This window comes from Fistularia commersonii, chromosome 30, assembly GCF_037954325.1.
Source record: "Fistularia commersonii isolate RoL2024-O1a breed Wild chromosome 30, RoL_Fcom_v1.0, whole genome shotgun sequence".
In the NCBI taxonomy this organism is placed as follows: domain Eukaryota; kingdom Metazoa; phylum Chordata; class Actinopteri; order Syngnathiformes; family Fistulariidae; genus Fistularia; species Fistularia commersonii.
Window position 1 is genome coordinate 9,521,487 of NC_141313.1, and position 19,542 is coordinate 9,541,028.

General features: G+C 45.5%; 1 protein-coding gene across 1 annotated transcript in view; it reads right to left on the reverse strand.

Moving 5' to 3' along the window:
• Positions 1-312: 312 nt before the first annotated feature.
• The window catches only part of erf (Ets2 repressor factor), a 34,397-nt gene continuing 15,167 nt past the window's right edge, over positions 313-19,542 (reverse strand). Inside the window, exons 2-5 of the mRNA XM_086178423.1 lie at positions 11,594-11,828; positions 7,105-7,217; positions 2,469-3,373; positions 313-2,377 (exon numbers count right to left, since the gene is read on the reverse strand). Coding sequence (XP_086034549.1) covers positions 1,766-2,377; positions 2,469-3,373; positions 7,105-7,217; positions 11,594-11,828 — 1,865 coding nt within the window. The 3' untranslated portion in view covers positions 313-1,765. The remainder of the gene's footprint in view (positions 2,378-2,468; positions 3,374-7,104; positions 7,218-11,593; positions 11,829-19,542) is intronic.

Below are 19,542 nucleotides of genomic sequence, written 5' to 3' on the forward strand. Positions count from 1 at the left end.
GCTGGAGAGATGAGCCCCTGCCCCACCCCTCCGGAGAGGGCGGAGGGGTTTAGCTGTACAGTTGGAACCGCATAGTTTTCGGCAGGCTAAGGAACGAACGTCTGCAAATGCGGATCCGCGTGGCGGTTCGCAACGAAAAATCTGTCAGGCCCCAAATTCGTCCGCCCTCTGGACTTCCGAATCCACCCCTCATCTCTATGTAGTGAGTGAGCCAAAGATGAAGGGACTGCTCGGCTCCATAGCGCCTTGAGGTTTCCTCCTAAACCGGACACCGTTGTGTCACCTCAAGAACAAGGGGGCTGGGATGGGAGTAAAAACGAGTCTAAGATCGATTGGAGGATCTCGGGCTCCCTGCCCCTCCGTCCTGTAAACGAACGGGTGCAGACGGAGAGGCACTTCTCTGTAATCTCTATCTGGGCTGGTCAGTTGGATCTGTAAGGCGGAGGAGGAGAGGGAGGCGGAGGTGGGCTTGTCCCTTCCCGTTTTGCTGCTGGACGACCCGGGCCACGGTTGTGGACGAATCCCCTGTCCCAGTGACCCCCTGTGGCTGACCTGGCCTGCGTGGGCATGGGTGTGACGCTGGGCGGGATCCCCGACAGACTTACTGGCACTGCGGGAGCGACGGTGCAACTTCCTCAGACGAGATTCAACGATGGGCTCCGTCTCTCCAAGTTCACACGGCAGACCGGAGTGGGGTTTGTCGATTAGTGTTCTAAGTTGCGTGTGCGTGCATGCGCACGTGTGTGTGTGTGTGTGTGTGTGTGTGTGTGCACCACTTTGTGCGCTTGAGGCGGTTTCACATAGATCATAATGCCCCCGGCTCATACAGCCATCACGGGCAGAGAGCAAGAGAGTGCCTCGGACCTTTACCATTTTATGAACACTAAGGTGAAAATAGATGGACGTATTTGGTTGTTTGTTCCTGGGAGGGGCAGGGCTGTGCTTATTTACTGCTTATCGCACACTTAACAAAAACAAGTTGTTTTAATGACTGAACATATTTTGTGTAAAACAGTAATTGCCTGATCAGGTGTGCTGGCCTTTAATCAAGCTGGCGACATTTTAATCTGCCGGTGACATTCGTCACCGTAGCACCGTGTTTGTCCGCTGGCCAGTGTTTACAAACTGCAGGACCAGAGTCCCCTCTAATATTATTACATAACGGTAATGATATGGCCTTTCTACGTCGCCTTGCGTTGCTTTTTAGAAATTCCTGTGGAATTGGTGGCGTGACGATGGCTAAAAATTCAGATGCAGAGCTGAAACGTGACCTCATATGGTAAAGAACCCCGGGGTTCTTGAGTGACCCGTTGCTAACCGTTAACTTCACTTGTGTGCGTTTAACAGAACTTAAAAGCTAAACTTTAAAAAGGACAAGGGGGAGTAATGACAAAAAAAAAAAAACACAGGAAACTTAAGGGCGAGTAAAGGAAGGCATGCATATTAAGTGAGAAGCTCTAAATGTTACCGTTAATACATTTTGTGACGCTAAGACTGAAGTAAAAGGAATATTGGGCGTATTAGCGTTCGAGAGGACCGACGCTGATGTTTGTCTTGTCTCTTCTCTGCTTTCTAAACGGAGAGGAAATTGTCAAAGAGGAAAAACGGCCGCCGGCTAGAATCAATAAGGCATTATGGTCTATATAAAAATACTGTTGACCGGGCTCCTGGAGTTGGATGTTTTGAATCTTAGAAGGATTCCCTGTGTGTGTGTGTGTGTGTGTGTGTGTGTGTGTGTGTGTGTGTGTACATGTGTGTGAGGAACTCAGCAGCCAGTGTTTTCCAGAGACAGCTGCGCGGTGGCTCTCTGCAGCTCGGAGCTTGCCCTGCGCTGATTAGGGGGAGGCGGTAGCATCAGCCCCAAAATCACACCCCTTCCGCCTCTGTTCTCCGCCTCCCCGTCTCTCCGCCCAGCCTCCTCGTCCTCGCCCTCGGCCCTCACTTTCTTATCCTCCGCCTCGTCCCGCTCGCCATCCGCCTCCATCTTCTGGTCTTCGCTCCAGCGGCGCTTGAAGCGGAGCTTCAGCGGGATGCAGCGGGTGCCCCCTGGGCTGGTGGGAGCCACCTGCACCTGGCCCGGCTCGCTCTTCAGGCTGATCAGGGGGAAGGGCAGGCCGCCGCTGCCGAGCGGCGGGGTGGCGGGGGTCTTGAAGACCTCTTCGTCGTCGTCGTCCTCGGGGCTGGCTGGGGGCGCGGGAGCCGCGGAGGGACTGCCGCGGGTGCCAACGGCCTGGTAATGGTTGATGAGCTGGTGATGCTGCGTGGTCGGGGTGAAGATGTTGCCTTCGTCGTCGTCGTCGTGATTCAGCTCATCTTCCTCACTGATGTAGGCGACTTCCACCTCCTCCTCTGATTCAATATCAGATATTGGCTCCACCTGAGGGGGGGGAAAAACACGATTTATAGTCGGCAGCGTGACCTTGATGTTTCTCCCAGTGAGAATCCCGGAGAGGACTTCAGCAGCTCACCTTTATCTTCGGAGGCACAACCACCAAAGCGGAATTGCTGATATGGCCGGAGCCTGTGAAAGAGGACTGGCCAGAGGAAGAGGAGGAGGAAGGCACAGCCAACGAGCTGCCCGATTCCCTCTGCTTGCGCCCGAGAGGCGGTGGCTGCAGCTTGAACTTGAACGGTGACGGGTGCTGCGGCCCATCCTCTCCGCCGCCTGGTTGCTGGCTGAGTGAGTGAGACAGCGACAGAGGCGGGCCGTGGAGGTGGTGGGCGGCGGGCTTCTCTGGGGTGGGGCGGTGGGGCTGGGGTATGACAATGCTGGGGTAGTGGAGGAATGCTCGTGGGCTGAGGTGGTAGTTGTAGACAGACTGTGTGTGGGCCTGCAGGTAATGCTTCATGTCCTCCGGGTTGAAGGAGAAGTGGGAGCCCACCATGGGGGAGGACAGAGAAGGGGAGGGAGTATACGGAAGGTGAGGGGTGGGGGTCATGGATAGGGCTGGGGACAGAGTTGGAGGCAGTAGACCACCGGGGCCAGGCAGAGGGGAGACAGGGAACGGAGACAGGGGCTCCGGGTGGACCCTGTGGGCAGGCCGAGGGAGCCCCGTTGGGTTAGGGGCGCCGCCGTAGACCCTGAAGAGGGAGTCGTGAGGCAGGCGGGGTGCGAGGAGCCCCCGGAAGGCCCTCTCGGGGCCCACCCCTCGCTCCTCAGCGCCCACAGCCTCTTCTAGTTCAGAGTTGGTGGAAGTGCCGTCACTGCAGTCGCTGACGGAGCCGCGGGCCATGCGGCGAGCCACGCTGCTGAACATGCCCGGGCTGCGCAGCTCCTCGCTGGATGACAGGACCTCGGAGGGGGTGGAGGGGGGGAAGCGGAAGTGGGTGCCGCCGCTCGGCACAGGCGGAGCACTCTGGGGCACACCTCGACCTTTAGGGAGGAAAAAGGAATATTTAAAAAAAAAATAATGATGACCAACATGTTACATTTTAATTTAAATGGGTTGATATAAAAGTGTGTTTAATTTGCAGGTTAGACAGGAATCTCTATGGACCATGATGTTTGCAGATGACATTGTGATCTGTAGTGAGAGCAGAGAACAGGTAGAGGAAAATCTAGAAAGGTGGAGGTATGCGCTGGAAAGGAGAGGAATGAAAGTTAAGTCGCAGCAAGACGATGTATATGTGTGTGAATGAGATTAACTCGGGTGGAACAGTGAGGATACAGGGAGTGGAGATCAAGAAGTTGGAGGATTTCAGGTACTTGGGGTCAACAGTCCAGAGCTTACAGAGAGTGTGGAAAAGAGGTGAAGAGACGGGTTTAAGCAGGTTGGAAGGGATGGAGAAAAGCGTCTGGGGTACTATGCAATGGAAGACTATCAGGCAGAATGAAAGGAAACGTGTACAAAACAATGCTGTATGGCCTAGAAACTGTTACAATGACGAAAAGACAGGAGGCAGAGTGAGAGGTTGCAGAGATGGAGATATTGACGTTCTCTTTGGGAGTGACCAGGATGGGTAGGATCAGGAATGAGGAACGGCACATGTTCGATGTTTTGGAGAGAAGGTCGGGCTGAGATGGTTTGGTCGTGTACAGAGGAGGAATAGTGAATATATTGGTAGACGGATTGAATTGGAGCTGCCAGGCAGGAGGACTTGAGGCAGACCAAAGTGAAGATTTATGGATGTAGTGAGAGATGATATGAAGGTAGTTGGTGTGAGAGAGGAGGACACAGAGAATAGGGTTAGATGGGGAAGGTTGATTCGCTGTGGCGACCCCTGAAGGGATAAGCTGAAAGAAGAAGATATACGTGTGTGTGTATAGTTAGAATCATATGGAGACACTACTCACTCGCTAATATAGAAACACAGCCATTCACCCTCATTCACACCTCATATAGAAATATAGCCATGGAGAAAATGGGGACTCCACACAGACAGCCCCCGCCGTGTCAGAATCGAACCAGGGACCTTGTTACTAAGAGAAGGGAGCGCCACCTTGTTGTCAATATTCACTGACAGTCTTTCAAAGGATTTGGCAAAATTTTTTATTCTTTACATGTTCATGTGTGTGTTGGAGGGGTTAGTCTACGAGTATATACAGCTATGGAACTCCTGTGTTGCCTCGATAATCTATAAATCTATTGGCAGCGATCAATGAGCATTCCTTCCACAGTCATGGTGATCTGAATTTGCATTTCTGAGCAGAAATAGAGAAGAAAATATCAGGTTATATCACGACCACACAAACAAAACGCATTGTCTATTGTTTGCTTTGGATTTCTGGGAACTGAAAACAAGAATATCAGCGGACCTAAATCGTCTCAGCAAACAGTACGGCGGATGTATTTTGCCCGAACGATCAACGCAGATGCCCGCCAATTGGGGACAGAGATGAGAACATTTTAATCTTTTTCGATCCGGACGGCCCGGGAGAAGCGATGACAGCCCATCACATCTCCCGAAAATCCAAACTATTTCCCCAGAGGGTCACGGACACGGAGGGAGAAAACACTGGGTTGCACAAAGCCGCAAGTTCCCTTCTCCTTCGGCTCCTCCCCCCTCTGTCTCTCCTGCCAGGGAGACTGTGGCAGTGCAATAAATTCTTGGCATCCGCGCACGTGCCAGAATTAAATACTGGAAAAGTTGCTCTTACTGCCATTACAAACAAGGGTTGGGTTCCACTGTTTTTTTCCAGTTGCCGCCGAGAATGTGTGTGTCTTTTTTTTTTTTTCACAGCCGTACTTTGCCGGGCCTTGGGTGTCACGCATGATGATGGGAGCAGAAATATGTTGCTTTATCGGAGTATGTCTGTGTGTGTCTGTGTTTGCAAAGCGGCACAGTGCAATGTGGGCGTGTGTGTGTGTGGGGGTGTGTAACCGTTGCATGAAACCATCGTATCACAACATGTCAACGTGTGGGCCACATCACAGGGGGCTAGAGTTGAAGTTTTGTGCCGCCCTTATGTCACCCAGTATCTGACGCTCCATAAGGGCTTATGTTTACACTGGGTGGCCGGGGAGGAGAGCGAGACACGATTTCAGAGGGAGGAGAGGGATGAAGTGGGACGTGGCACACAGTAACGTGGCACACAGTAACTAGGCACAGTCATGCACACCCAAATTGAGTGTGAGCGTATGCAAAATTCTACAGTGAACCCCCCCCCAAAAAAAGAGAGCTGATTTTTGAAAATTACTGAAATGCATTCAGTGTATTATTTGGCTCGGGGTCGTGGCTGGGCGATAAAAGGCCTCCGTGAATTTTCCTATAACGTCCGATTCTGGCAAGGGATCCCTCGTCCCCTGCCACACTCGATGGAAACTTTCCGCGAAAATAACATTGAAATTTCCAGCTGTCAGCCTCTTGGGCTCACAGATGAATTCGGCAGGAGCCGTGTAAGAGGACCTCAAAGTCAAGACGCTTCAAGGACTAAATGGCTCTGTTCTGTCTTACTGTTAATACCTCGCGAATATCCTTCGCTGTCATGCATGACTTTATTGTTTTCACTGAGAAGACCTTCGGCTGCCAGCGGATGCTGTCAGGATGGGGGGGGGGGCTGACCTCACTATTTTGCTAACAAATTGGGACAATTTCTGCTTTCAATCATTTGAAAAGTAAAGAGCTCTGTTTAAGTGCACATAAACACACAGACACTACTCTGGAAATGATAGAGGACTCATGAATAACACTGTGATGACTTCACTCCACAGCCCTATTCACACTAATGTATAGTGTCTTAAGGATGTCGACAGACACGATGGACTGTGCCGAGAGTCAACCTGTGGAATGAGCCTGTATTTTTTAAATGACCACATTTCCCCCAAGACAGAAATCAAATGTTATTCTATCCTTTGATCAGTGCCTGCGTGATTCCGTTGGCGAATGTAGCTGTTCCAGGACAGAGGGCCTCCTGAGGCTGCTGCTGTTTCCACTCCGTGTCACAATGGGTCTGTCTATGCGCTGTGGACATAAGCGTCTCGTGACCCACTTTTGGAAGTCACGCAGCCTTTGCTCCCTAAGAATTTTTGGGACAAGACCGATGAGGAAACTGGAAAAATGGCATGTAGACACTTGCAAAGTCATTAAATTCACCCAGAAAGGAGTTCCAGAGTTCTGCTGGTCGGTTATCACATGATCTGTAAAACACCTCTGAAAATCTAATTATTTAAGAGCAGTGAAGATGTAAGACTGTGAGACCGCCAAAGCCCTATTAGCAACCTACAACTGCAGACTGGCTGTTTCAACTGCCATATACAGCAAGGCCTTTTCCCCGCTAACAACAAAATGAGTCGCACGTCTTCTGAAGTCTATCGAAGCTGAAATGAAAGAAAGCGAGGGTTTCTATGCACACGCGGGTTAATGGCGAATCCCGAACTTCTCTGTTAGAGAAGCTAGACCAGCTAGCTTTGTGGCTAAATGTGATAGCCGCAGATCCAGAGGGAGGGTAACACCTGCAGCAGTGGTGTGTGGTAGTGTTCACACTGCCATGCTTAGTAATTTTCTATGCAAAATATAATCAAAAATAGGAACATTTTCAGGGGTAGAACTCTTCACGTGATTTCTGCTGAGCGGCACAGAGAGTGTATTCACAATCAAAATGTTCACGGATGTAAGAATTCAAGTGTGCGTGTGTTGACTTAAGTGCAGCGCACGGACACGTACCGGAGCCCATGTCGATGAAGGGGTAGTTGACCAGTACTAGTTTGTTGAAGTTGAACTTGTAGGTGAACCTTTTCCCTTTGGTCTTATGGAGGATCCTCTTGTTGTAGTAGTATCTGTGGAGAATAGGACATAGACAGGAACATCACTCATCGGGTTACTATTTGATGTTTTACACTGCCATCAAAATGATTGATACGCCTTTCCACGTATTTTCTTACAAGTTAATGAACTGAGAGATGTCTGACGAAGAAGCTATTTATAAAGTAAATGATGTTTACTAGTTTATGCTTAAGATGCTTGGCGGGTTCACTGGAGTGGGGTTTCCCATTCAAGTAAGTAAATTCTGAGAAATCGGGGAAACATTTTTAATTTTAGGAAGTGAAACGCAGTGTACAGGAGGCTTGAAGCGCAGCGAACATAAAGACTGCACACGGTTAAACAAGATGTACACCATGCGAACACTGTGATTACTTAAGGAAGTGAGACAGCCATTCTAATTCAGTCTCATCCAGAAAGCTCCATTAGTTAAGAGCACATTAGTCATCAGCGATACACAGGAGTGAAAAGACTGTGCTGACAGGTCAGAGAAAAGATGATAAAAACCTTTCTGTTTGCTGTTGACGAACGCTGCACTCTTCTACATTTAATTCAACGTCTTCTTTCTATTGGGAATAAATGCTTCTTCCTGAACACTGCAATATTTTATTCATCATTCCAGGTAGATTCAGAAGGGATGAGCCTGATGGTTCAATTTATTCTTCAATAGGCTGACTACACTGGGAATGAAGGTGAAGTTCAGTCTTCAGTGGGTTTTTGAGGGAGCTGTCAGGAATTAGCAGTGCAATGTAGACCCTCAGGGGGATATCTCAAGTTACAATTTTTCTTATCACATCAATGGTCATTTTTGTAATCCACACTCTCCCAATGAATTCAAAACACAATAGAGGCAACTAGAGAATCGCGTACCTTAGAGGTGATTAATGTTTGCATGAACAGAACAACCCAACATTAAGCCCCACCCTTTTCACCAGCAGGGATAAAATGAAGTCTGGGGATTATTTGGAAGCTATGTTTTACCTCTGCTCGCATGAGATTTGGGATCTTCACGCTCCCACGAGGGGATGTGAGCCATTGAATATTTGAATTAAGAAAGAAAGACTTCATATATGTTTGGACGAAGGCAGAAAAATCTTTTAGAATCAGTAGGAATACAACACCAGTGATTGATATTATAATAATAGCCGTGTAGCTGGAGGCGAGTTGTATCACTGACTTCATAGTGGAGTATTAGTCACTCTTATCCTGGACGATAGACAACAACGTTCAACACGACTGTGATAACCTGGGGGCCATCAGTCATTCAATGGGCCAAGGGCTTCCTGTGACTGAGCGCGGACTTTTACCATACACACCAAACGCCCAAATGCAAACACACATTTACACGTTCGTAATTAATCAAGGCTCCTCCGATACAATGTGTGGAATCATAGTTTCTTTCACTTCGCATGAGTCAATCTGTAGTTGATACTCATTACCATTCTACTGTGGATTTTAATGAGGGGAAGAATGTAGATATGGACCATCAGTTCAACACAGTTGAAAAAAAATGGAAGTTGTATGTTGCAAGATGGGTTAAAATGATTTGTTTTTTGGTAAGTCTGTCGTGATGCAACTCATCTTCACAGTTTGTGACGTTTGGCAATAAAGGTATTTCCTAAACAGCATTATCGTATCTATTCAGTTCTCTTGACGGGGGATGACGTTAGTGGATTTTTTTTCTTGAATAGACAATTATGAGTCAGTTGACGATTTTGAAGAGTGGCTGCAGGGAAAATTTAAATTGTGGAAGTTGTCGCCTCTGCAGTTCTAGAGGTCTTGAACCAATTCAGGAAAGGTATATGTGGTACCACATCAGCTTCATTTTGACCTGGAGTTCAGTTTCTAGTAGAGCATCTTGTTATCTATTTGAACATCCAATCAGCTGCGATCTTTGGAAAAAGCTGTCACTTTGTGATCATTTCCATTCATGCATATACTTTCTCAGGGCAGTTCTACTGCCTATACTGAAAAGTGGAGAAGCTTCAGCAAGAACGTAAGGAGATCTTGTTTGCAGCTGCAGGACCCGGAGGGTATGATCGCTACCAGAGTGAAACAAGAGACTCATACTGTTAGAGGCCCTGCTAGACGTACAAGGAGCCCCGTACACAGGATTCTAATAGGGGGTATCCAAGAGGAGTGATGTTTGTGTTTGAGACACGTGGCAAGAATCTGTGGCATTTTATTAATGTCATTTAAATCTGCCACATAACAGGTTCAGAAGTGGTTACACTTTAGTGAATCTGCAAATGTGAATTATTACATGCAGCAGACAGTGATTCTTTTCCCTGATCCATAATAACTAGAACGTGATTAATTTAAAAAAAAAAAACTACATTTCCGACAATGTTATTTTTTTTCCTCTTTTTGTATCTTTTTGTTCTTTTGGCTCCGAAAGGTAAAGCTGAATCTCAGGAATGGAGTTGGGGCATGAAGCCCGTCAAAGGCAGGTCAAGCTCTGTGCTGTATTCAGCAAAAGCGGAAATGACAGATGGACAGATGAATGGATGGAAGGAACTTCAAATGCTGTAAACTGGGGAAAAGGCTAGCTCGTACATGTTGAGTCAATATGGGTCAGCCTGTCTCACATACTGGGGGCAGGTTTGTATGGGTCCTCCCGCTCTTTGAAGAACCATTGAACTTTATTCAAAAAAAAAAAAAAATTAGGAGGACTGTACCTCTGCAGATCCAGCACACAGATGTGGGTGAGTGCAAAGTCAAAATTACATATGTGTGTGTGTGCGCGAGATGTGAATTCGCACAGACACATAGACGGTGAAGAAACAGAGACGCTTATATGGCAGCCAATCTTCAGGTGTAACGAACTGAGAATTTAGGTGTAATGAACTGCATTTCCTGCGCACGGAGGACCACAGATGCACCACAAACAGGAAACACAGCAACGTTTTACAGTGAACCAGAGAGAAAAGTGATTTCCTCCTGATCAACCTTTTCATATATCTGCTACAGTTTAGCTGAAATTAACAACGGGGATAATCACTAGCACATTTATAACACAAAACACTCTTTGCTGCTACAAATACGAAGCATCAAGTGAAAATTCAGCTGAGAAGATAGTTCTTAAATAAAAATGTAAAACATTAAATACCATCTTGAGCGTAAGTCATAAACAAAGAGCAGGTGTAAGTGACAAACAGGACACAGATGGGCCGGAGGAGTGCTGACATATAAAAAGGTGTTAAGTGTATGTGTGCGTGTGATGAGACAGTTTAACTAGTCATCACCATGGCAAACTATAACCCACACAAACCTACCACACAGGAGGTGACACGCTGACAAGCTGTGTGTATGTGTGTGTGTGTGTGTGTGTGTGTGTGTGCGTGCGTGCGTGCGCACATGCATGTGTGTATGTGTGCATTGGTGTCCACGATGATGGGAGAACAGATTCACAGCTAAATAAAACTCCGCGCCATCCCACATGTGCCACGCGGAGGGCGAAGCTGGGTTTCTAAATCGGTTGTCACCCTGGAATTTCGGCCACGCATTACAGATGCACGTTTCACAACAATTTCTTCCTTCTCAAAACGGTCACAAGGCTGACTTTGACCTAAAGGAGTCTAACCGAGATTTCAAAGAGCTTCACTAAGTTGATCTGTGAAGCAGAAACACTCCTCCGACACTTGGTAAACAATGCCAAAGAGAAAATTGTGATGATGAACAACTTCATTCTTCCTCTATCAAGTTGTGCTTTCAGGAAAAGCAAAACAGCCCATAGGCAAGCCTTATTTTTTTAACGAAATATTAGCAAACTTTATTTGCTGAATGTAACATGGTGATTCACATCAGTAGAAGGTAGCGACAATGGCGTTTCTGCTCATCATGAAGTCTAGTATATTTAAAATGTGATTTCTGCTCAAGCGACACCCATTATAACGTCTAAAATATAAATGTTTTCATAACAGGGAAAGCAAGGTTTTATGATCTTTCATATTTAGATAAGTCTAGGGGATGCAGATAATGTTACTTCATGGATTCCGAATGCCATCAGAACTTACTCAAAGGTAGATTGATGGCATACTGAATGCCATCAAACCTATTATAGAAGGTCTTGGAAGGTTTAAATGGGGGGTGGAGTACAGAGGCTCGGTACAGAAACGTTTTAGAATGGGTTTTTGGGGTTTTTTTCAATAAGGGAGTGAGTTTTTTTTCCACAGATGAACGTGATGGGCATTGGTACAGAGCATAAAAAAAGTGTGTGTGTGTGTGTGGGGGGGGGGGGTATATATGTGTGGCTCTGTGTGAAAGTTAGCTGACTTCAAAGTGGCAAAAAGCAATTGTCTGTTTTCAGATAGAAAACCACATGTTTTTGAAATAACTGTCACAGTGGAGCAGACTGCGCTTTTCACTTTCCGCTCAGTCAGCCGAGTCTCACCTTAGTGCGCGGCTGAGCTTGTCATAGTTCATCTGCGGTTTGCACTTCCTCGCCCCCCACAAGCGGGCCACCTCATCCGGGTCCTTGATGACAAATTCTCCATAGTCCCCCTGCCACGCGATGACATCGTGGTACTCCTCTTTCCTCAGCAGCTCCAGGATGAAGTGCCACAGCTGGATCTGCCGGGAGCCCGGGCTTGACTCGGGCTTGTAGGCCCACTCCGGGAAGGCAAACCCTGAGTTGAAGAAAAGCGGAGGAGAAGATCAGGTGGATGAACTGAGGCAGAGTCATAAAAAGAGGATGTGAGGCGAGCATCCGCTCCTACCCCAGTGTTCTGTATATCTCACTCAATGGGCAAAATTCAATACTAACCTTTCGCAAGTCTCTCAAGTTTATTTGACTGCTGTTGTTTTGGTACAAATGACAACAACCAAAATGGGAGGGGTGGAGGAGAGTGTATTGATATTAACTAATAGCGACATTCAACTTTGTGCATGCTGCTTTTCTCCATCTACTGAGACAGGCCGACTTTCACAAACGTGGAAAAACGAAAAAAGGCAAACAATTCAATAAGAATACGCGCAGCATGAAATAAAGAACAGAAGCTGTGGATTTGCGGAGTGACGCATGTGCGGAAGCGCACAACGCTGTGGGGAGTCACAAAGTCCAGGACGAAACTTTGGATTAAGTATGCCAAACGAAATCCAAAACACATCTGCCTATGGATTTCGGTGTGGCACATGAGGCGCTTCGAGCCGAGCGCCATCCCACAGACCGCAGTCGCTGCAACCACCAGCAGAGATGGAGCGAATCGCCACTGTTGAGGCAGATTAACAGGGCCTTGACGTACGCACAGACAAAATATAAGCTGTTGTTTTAGAAACTACTATCAGAACACGCACAAAAAGACACGCTATTATCCGACGGTTTAAAGTGTTGGCTATGTGCTGTGAAGCGGTGGGTGGTAGTAAAAGACTCAACATCACAAGGCCAGGCTAAACATCTACAATGCGAAGGCATAGTGACACACACGCACCTCATCAGGACCAGATGTGCCTTGGCAAGGCGGGTTGAGAAAGCCGAGGGTGGGAAGCATATGGGCACAATGTAACAATGCGGAATTTTATGTGCATATTTATGTAAGAAACACTATCCTAAATTCCCAGGCCACAATCAGTTTCCCACACACTACAAAGGCCGCCGTATCTATATGGCAGTGATGGTGAACTGTTAACAATGATGCGTTCAAGGCTACAAGCATAATGCTAACGGGATATGACCTATGGTGGCGATATAAAATGAAAGCGTTGCTTCACATCTGATCGGGCGAACGATCAGACACGTTTACGCGGGTGATTGTATAGTTTTTTGCCCCCGTTTTATTGCCCTTTCGGCGTTTGATAGAGTGCGGAGGGATGCTTACATAAAAAAGGACCACAACACACAAGAATGCTCAGAAGAAAAATAAGAGCAGATGAAAACCAGAGAAAGTTGTAAAAGGGCAGAGAAGGAAGACACACCTGGCCGCGGAGTTCCAGGGTAAAACAGCGTCTGGATGTGGAGCACAGATGGCCTTTAAAAACATGCTGCCTTTTAACAATTGCATAAAAATGCATGTGTCGTGGTTCATGTCCCCACTTTGTGACAGGGGCTTATTGAGCCAATAATAACAATAATAACAACGGCGTAAGTTGTCAACAAAATAAAGAGAAGTTTACAATGGTCTTACAGGACTCTGTTACAGGAGGGAAGGAATGGTGGGACCCAGTCTTGCTCGAGTCTTCTTGAACTGAACACCAGAGTGAGTCACAACACACCTGCCCACGTCTGTGGTGCCTTCTCCAGAAAAAGGAACACACTGCCTTTATAAACAGCTGACTCTGCTGATATCGATCACAACGCGCTGATATGTTCGGCCCAATTCAGCGCACGGCGCTGCGCTCATTTACGGCCCCGACTTGAATCCGGACACACGGCGCACTTTTAATAGGCGGTGTAAATGCGGTCAAAATGAGTCATGGAAAAAACGACGAGGCCACGGTGGATCCAAAGTCCGCCGTCAGGTGTGCAAAGTGTGGTTGTGGAGGAAGTTGAAGTAACGGGGGGAAAAAAGGAACATCTTGTCTCAACAAATATTCATTTGGAACCTGAGACCTATTACTCAGACAAATAGACAACTAGAAGATTTAAAATATGTATGGAGAAGTTGGCCAGACATGAAACACTGCAAATTCAATTCAAGTGAATAGGCAAGGGAAGGGGATATGATTTCTTTAGTGCGCCTGTGTATGTGTGTGTGTGTGTGTGTGTGTGTGTGTGTGTGTGTGTGTGGGCATAGAAGGAGAAAAAACAACCCTGCAAACAAGCTCTGCAGAATCACTTAGAAACAGACAATGTTGCAAACTCCCTTATGATCACGGCGGCTAATTAGCGGGTCTGCAATCTGTTTTTGTACTTTTTCTTGTGCTTTTGTCTTGCGTTGCAAACAATCAAACAATCTTTGCTAAATAATACAGACAAATTTGTTAGGTAAGTGGGCCTTGACATCACAAGTGGGGAAGATTGAAGATTCCAAAATTGTACTTCCATTATTTCTTTATCGCGCATTTATGTCCATTTGTCACAGAAGACAAAGTTCCCTTCGTGTAGGTTTAAAAGTCACAAGAAATTTATCATACCAAATAGAGTTTTGATTAACGTTAAAAAGCGATTGGTCTAATACTCTGCTTTCTTGGATACTGTGGTTTTCAAATATATTTTCACGATCGTACTTAATTTGCAAAGAAGGATCATCTTAATGAACTAATTGTTTCAGAGTTCTGGGCGGGGTGGCAGTGGAGGAGCTGCATTTCTAATTGGCACAAAATATAGCAAGTGTGCTGTGTCTGCGTATACATAGTTTTAATTTTTCTTTTCTACAGAACTATGACCATGAAAACATCTTACAGAGAGAAAAAGAGGACCTTAAGGTTGGTTGCTACAAAGAAGGGATTTGTCTGTCTCTCCAAAATGGAATATGGGAGAAACCTCAGTTTGTTTTTTTACTGACAGACAGACAACGCTACTAAATGCTTACTAATCCAGCAAAATGAACACAAAAAAAAATTGAAAAACAAACCTGTTCTTGATGACTAATAAACATGCACCGGTATCTGATTGACTGATCTACTCGGATGCTTGGAGATTGAGCCAACAGACAGACAAGACAGAGTTGATAATAACCATTTGAAGGCAGATTACTAATGGGGTATGAGCTTGTGATTCATGCATTGGACAATAAGGCTCTTGTCACTGGGGGAACAGAAAAACATGCATCGCTGTAAATGGGGTACGCTGGTGCGTGGCTGTGAGCAAATGCACATATGAGCCGGGCAGTGCAAGTCCATGTTTGCATGCGGATGCACACAGCAGCACTGTTTTTGGTCAAAGTGGGCGAGCTAATACATCTCACACACACGCACGCACACACACACACACACACAAAGTACAAAGGCAACACAACACAGGTTAGTGGGAGAGGTAAGTGGGTTCATGCGTGGGTGCACAGAGCACACAGACAAAGAACACAGGAATAGCAACTGTGCCCACCACATGTATATGTTGCAGATGTCCCTGCTGACTCATAGCTTATTCATTTTGTCGTTCAGCTTTCACAGATTCCGCCTTTCTCCCCCTCAACGCCAATGCCATCGCTCTTTCTTTTCTTTCATTCTGTCCCTCCCTCGCTCTGCTTCTCCTAAGACACAGTCTCCTAGCAACAAATGCTTTTAGCTCTAAAAATAAACGGCCAACTCACGACAAAATATGATTCGATTACAGAAAGTGGCCGAAAAGAGTTCGGAGTTTCAGGACGGTTTCGGCGTGCTAGGGTGTTGGACGACAGATCTGTCGGTGCTCCAAACAAAAGGCCACGATTCAATTTGCGCCTTGTCTCAATCCAAATTTCACAAAAGGCCCCAAAAGCAGATTTCAGACAATTCCAAAATTCTAGCTTTGTTCAAGGACAACAGAGTATTGACACGAAGGAGCGTAATTTCTCTTGATGAAATGGTTCTCTTGGTTTAAAGAGTAACAAGTCTCAAAGGCAAATCAAAAGAAAGTAAATCTATTGTAAAATTCTTACTTTACAGTCCACATTGCGGGGTAACATATGCACATATATGCCTTTTGGACTGTAATGAAGTGACTCCAGCGAGGGTGTGTCTGTAGTGTCACTGTGTTGCTGAAGTTTCAGGCATGTTCCAACCTGCGGAAAACTTATTTTGTATTAACCTGGTTGTAAATCACTTTAAACCCACACACAACGAAAGGTGTCAGGCAACTAGCGAACATTTTGATGTTACTGCTCGTTGCTTCTCGCCTGGTTACATCTCTTTGGTGGATCTTTTTTTATTTTATCCGAAACTACATGGAATAGACTACCAGTTACACAGATACTCTTTCCAGGAAGCAGTTGAGCACAGAGAATCAAACATCAGTCAACCAGTGGCCCAGTGGAGGAAGTCCTCCCACTGCAATGAAACTTGGGTCGTTTCAGACTTGAATTTTGTAACATTCACTCAGATGTGAAACCACCATGTTATGGCTATTATAAATGTCTCTGTAAACAGACGGAAAGTCTGAATATTACCTGGCATCTCACACGGTGAGCTGCAACTGCGACAGAGTTAAAGCAGAATCCATAGACTATGTGACATGTAGTTTCTCTTCAAAAACATCACTCTTTCAATGCCACCGGGCACCTTAAAACCTCTTACATTTTTATTGATATTTTTTTTCTTCATTTTGTTTTTTTAAAGAAATAGAGCAAAGTGTAACTATATTATATGGCTTGTTTTACAGCTACTTAAAAGAGAAAAAAAAAATTGGTCTGTGCACACTGGCCGGCGGCAAATCCCGGACACAGAGTTACAAGTCAGAGAAAAGTGAAGTAGACAAAAGAAACACAAATGCCTTTGTACAATCCCACAAGCTCTACTCCAGACAGGAAAAAAACTGTTGATTGTCAGGCAGTGGTGAGACTCACCATTTCAAGGCTTACAGGATTCTATATATAGCAAAAGTACAGGGTAGAAAAACTCATTTACTATTAGTCTGCAGTCCCAAACCACCTGTGTTCTACCTTCCAAAAGAAACATGGGTCTCTGAGCAGCAGCCGGCTTGTTGGCCAGGGGGTTGAACATGCAGGACTCTGACGTCACCACGGACGGAGTAGCTCTCTCGGCAACAGATAGCCATCATTTTGGGTATTGTCCAGGATGTCTGCGGCCCCTGAGACCAAACACGAGTGGCCTTCGTCGTTTATGTGTCTTGCCGTCACAAAAAGTTTCTTTAACATGCTGTTCCCTCGTTCTATCTATCCCCCCATTTATTTTCCCCTCCCTTCCTCCTATTCTTTGGTGAGTCTATATTTAGCTGTTGGAAAGGTCGGTCTGTGTCTGCAGGGTAATGATTCAGGGGCACTGTGACTGATGCATAAAGGTAACAGGGCAGGCTAAATAGCTGCTGGCTGGCCGGCTGCTGAAATTTGGATGGGGGTTATCGGAGATGGGATCGCGCAACACAAAAAGGCAGGAAACCAAAGGGAGCCGAGGAGGAAAATGGGAATACCCGCGGTGTGTAAAAAAGCCCTGGCTTCTATGGAAAGCCAGCGCCTGGGTCAAAACACAAATTAACAATGTTTTTTAAAAGTGAAACATCACAACGTTACACGTTACTACTTCCTCCTGTTACCAGGGTTCAGTATCTCATCTAAAGTCTTAAGACGATCCAATTTCGGTAGTCATTTTGGTTCCTTCTTCTGCCCAACTTAATGAAATACCTGTTTGTACAGGGAGTGCAACTGTCTAAAGCTGGCTTTCGAGAGTCCTCCAGCCCAAACGGTTGTTTAAAAAACTCCAGCACCTCGCTGAGTTGATCTCATAATTATCCTTTAAAGGACGGAGTTTAGATTCAAGGAGCCAGTGGCTTTACGCCAGGAAGAGTCAGAAAAACAAAACAGACAGGAGGGGAAGGAAATCAGGTGGAAAGATGGGAAAGGAGAAGGGGGGGAGATTAGTGAGAATGGGGAGGGGAGGAATAGAAGCAATCCTGCAGCGATCAAAGGAAGAGGAGGATGGCTGTCTGCAGGTGTGTGACGTGAACCCTCACCTCACTTCTCACATGATTTCTACATTACATAAATATCAGCGAGACAGATAATGTGAGAAGGGGCTGATAGAGACAAGACCAGAAGAGAACGAGGGAGGAGATGGGGTCAGTGGTAAGAAACAAAGACAAAGAAAGATGCAAGTGTTGTGCTACCAATAAAGTCAATCAATTGCTTTTAAAATTGATATTGCATGACAATTAGCATTAAACATGGATTTACATCATTAAGTTCAAATTCAATAATAGTAAGTTCAATAATACCTACTGACACAATCATCTTGGACTAATTCTAAACCCTGTGAAAAGGGAACCCCTTCTTTGACCTGACAGTAAAATGACTGTAGAAATGTAGAAAAACATCCGTTACCAGGCACACTAACAAACTGATTCAGTGATACCACCCACCTGGTGGCGGAATCATGTTCTGACCTGTGTTGTGATCATACAATAAGCATCCCACATGTCTGTTTACCACAAATATACACTTTGTTTGCTAATTGCTTATTTCAGCAGGGTTAATTTATGTAATTTGTTTTTTTTTCTGAGTAGTTTTCCCACTTCTATTGCAGAATGAATAACTCACCGATCTTTCTCTGACTGAATCTACGCTGTTTCTTAAACTGGCCACAGCTCCACGGGTCAAGAACTAGCTGTTATTGACATAGCAAATATCCACGCTAGAGCTAGCTAGACGAGGACCTTGTGGTTCTGTGGTTCTGCTGAAACTCCTATTAAGCATGAAGACACATGAACTTTGCAGTGTTTTACCATGGCTCACACAAAACTGATAATCAGAGTTGTGAGAATACTGATATTAAAACAACTGTGATATTTTGCAATGGTAAACTGTATAAAAAAAAAAAAAGAAAACGAAAAAGAAAGATAATGCTTGGGCATTTTTAGCATACTTGGAGATTTCTTCACAGGACTATGGGGCCAAAGGAAAAATAGAAAGCTGTGTGGAAAAAGAGTATGACAGAGAATAAATGAAACAAGATAGTGTGTGAATATCTTTGTGTGGTTTAACTGGGGGGAAGTAAGATGTGCATATGGGCACACCAAAAATCTTCTTTGTAAAGGAAAGAAACATTAAATACACCAGTTAAACACAGAGTGTACCATGTTAAATTGCTCTATGGCAGCTTAGTTCCATTTTTTGAAATCAAAAATTTTTGTGGTGGATGATTGGTAAGTGTAAAATCTAGTCACTTAAATGATTTATTCACACCTCTAAAGTGTAAAGTATGATCATCTGGCTGTCATTGGTCCAATAAATTCAGCTGCTGGATCGGTTATTGACAAGTAATCTGAACTAAACAAAGCCACAGGTTTGATGAATAGCACAGAGCAGAGACAAATGTAATGAGGTGATCCTGGGGCCTGAAAAAAGGCAAAAAAAGATTTCAAAACATGGTAAAATTGAGGGGTAATGTTTTATACCCATAAGATTTTCTATGAAACAAGTCAGTTCCAGTTGAGATAACGAGATTGCCCCAATACGTGACACGGTGGATCCACCAAAATATTATGATATTTGCTGGAGCGGTCATTGGAGGTTTTGATAAGGCAAACCCTTATTATACTCCAAAAAAGCTCAGGAGGCATTCTGTGCATACTATCGCAGACGATTTAACAGTAAGCAAGACATGAATATCGCTGTTTTCTTCGTGAGAAATGGTGGTAATGTAACTCAGTGGATGCCAACCCCATAAAACCTTGCAGATGAAGTTGGAGAGAAACAAAATCCTTAATCACTTCGCTGGTGATCTTTGGTCTCAAAACTCAGTCTCTTAAACTGC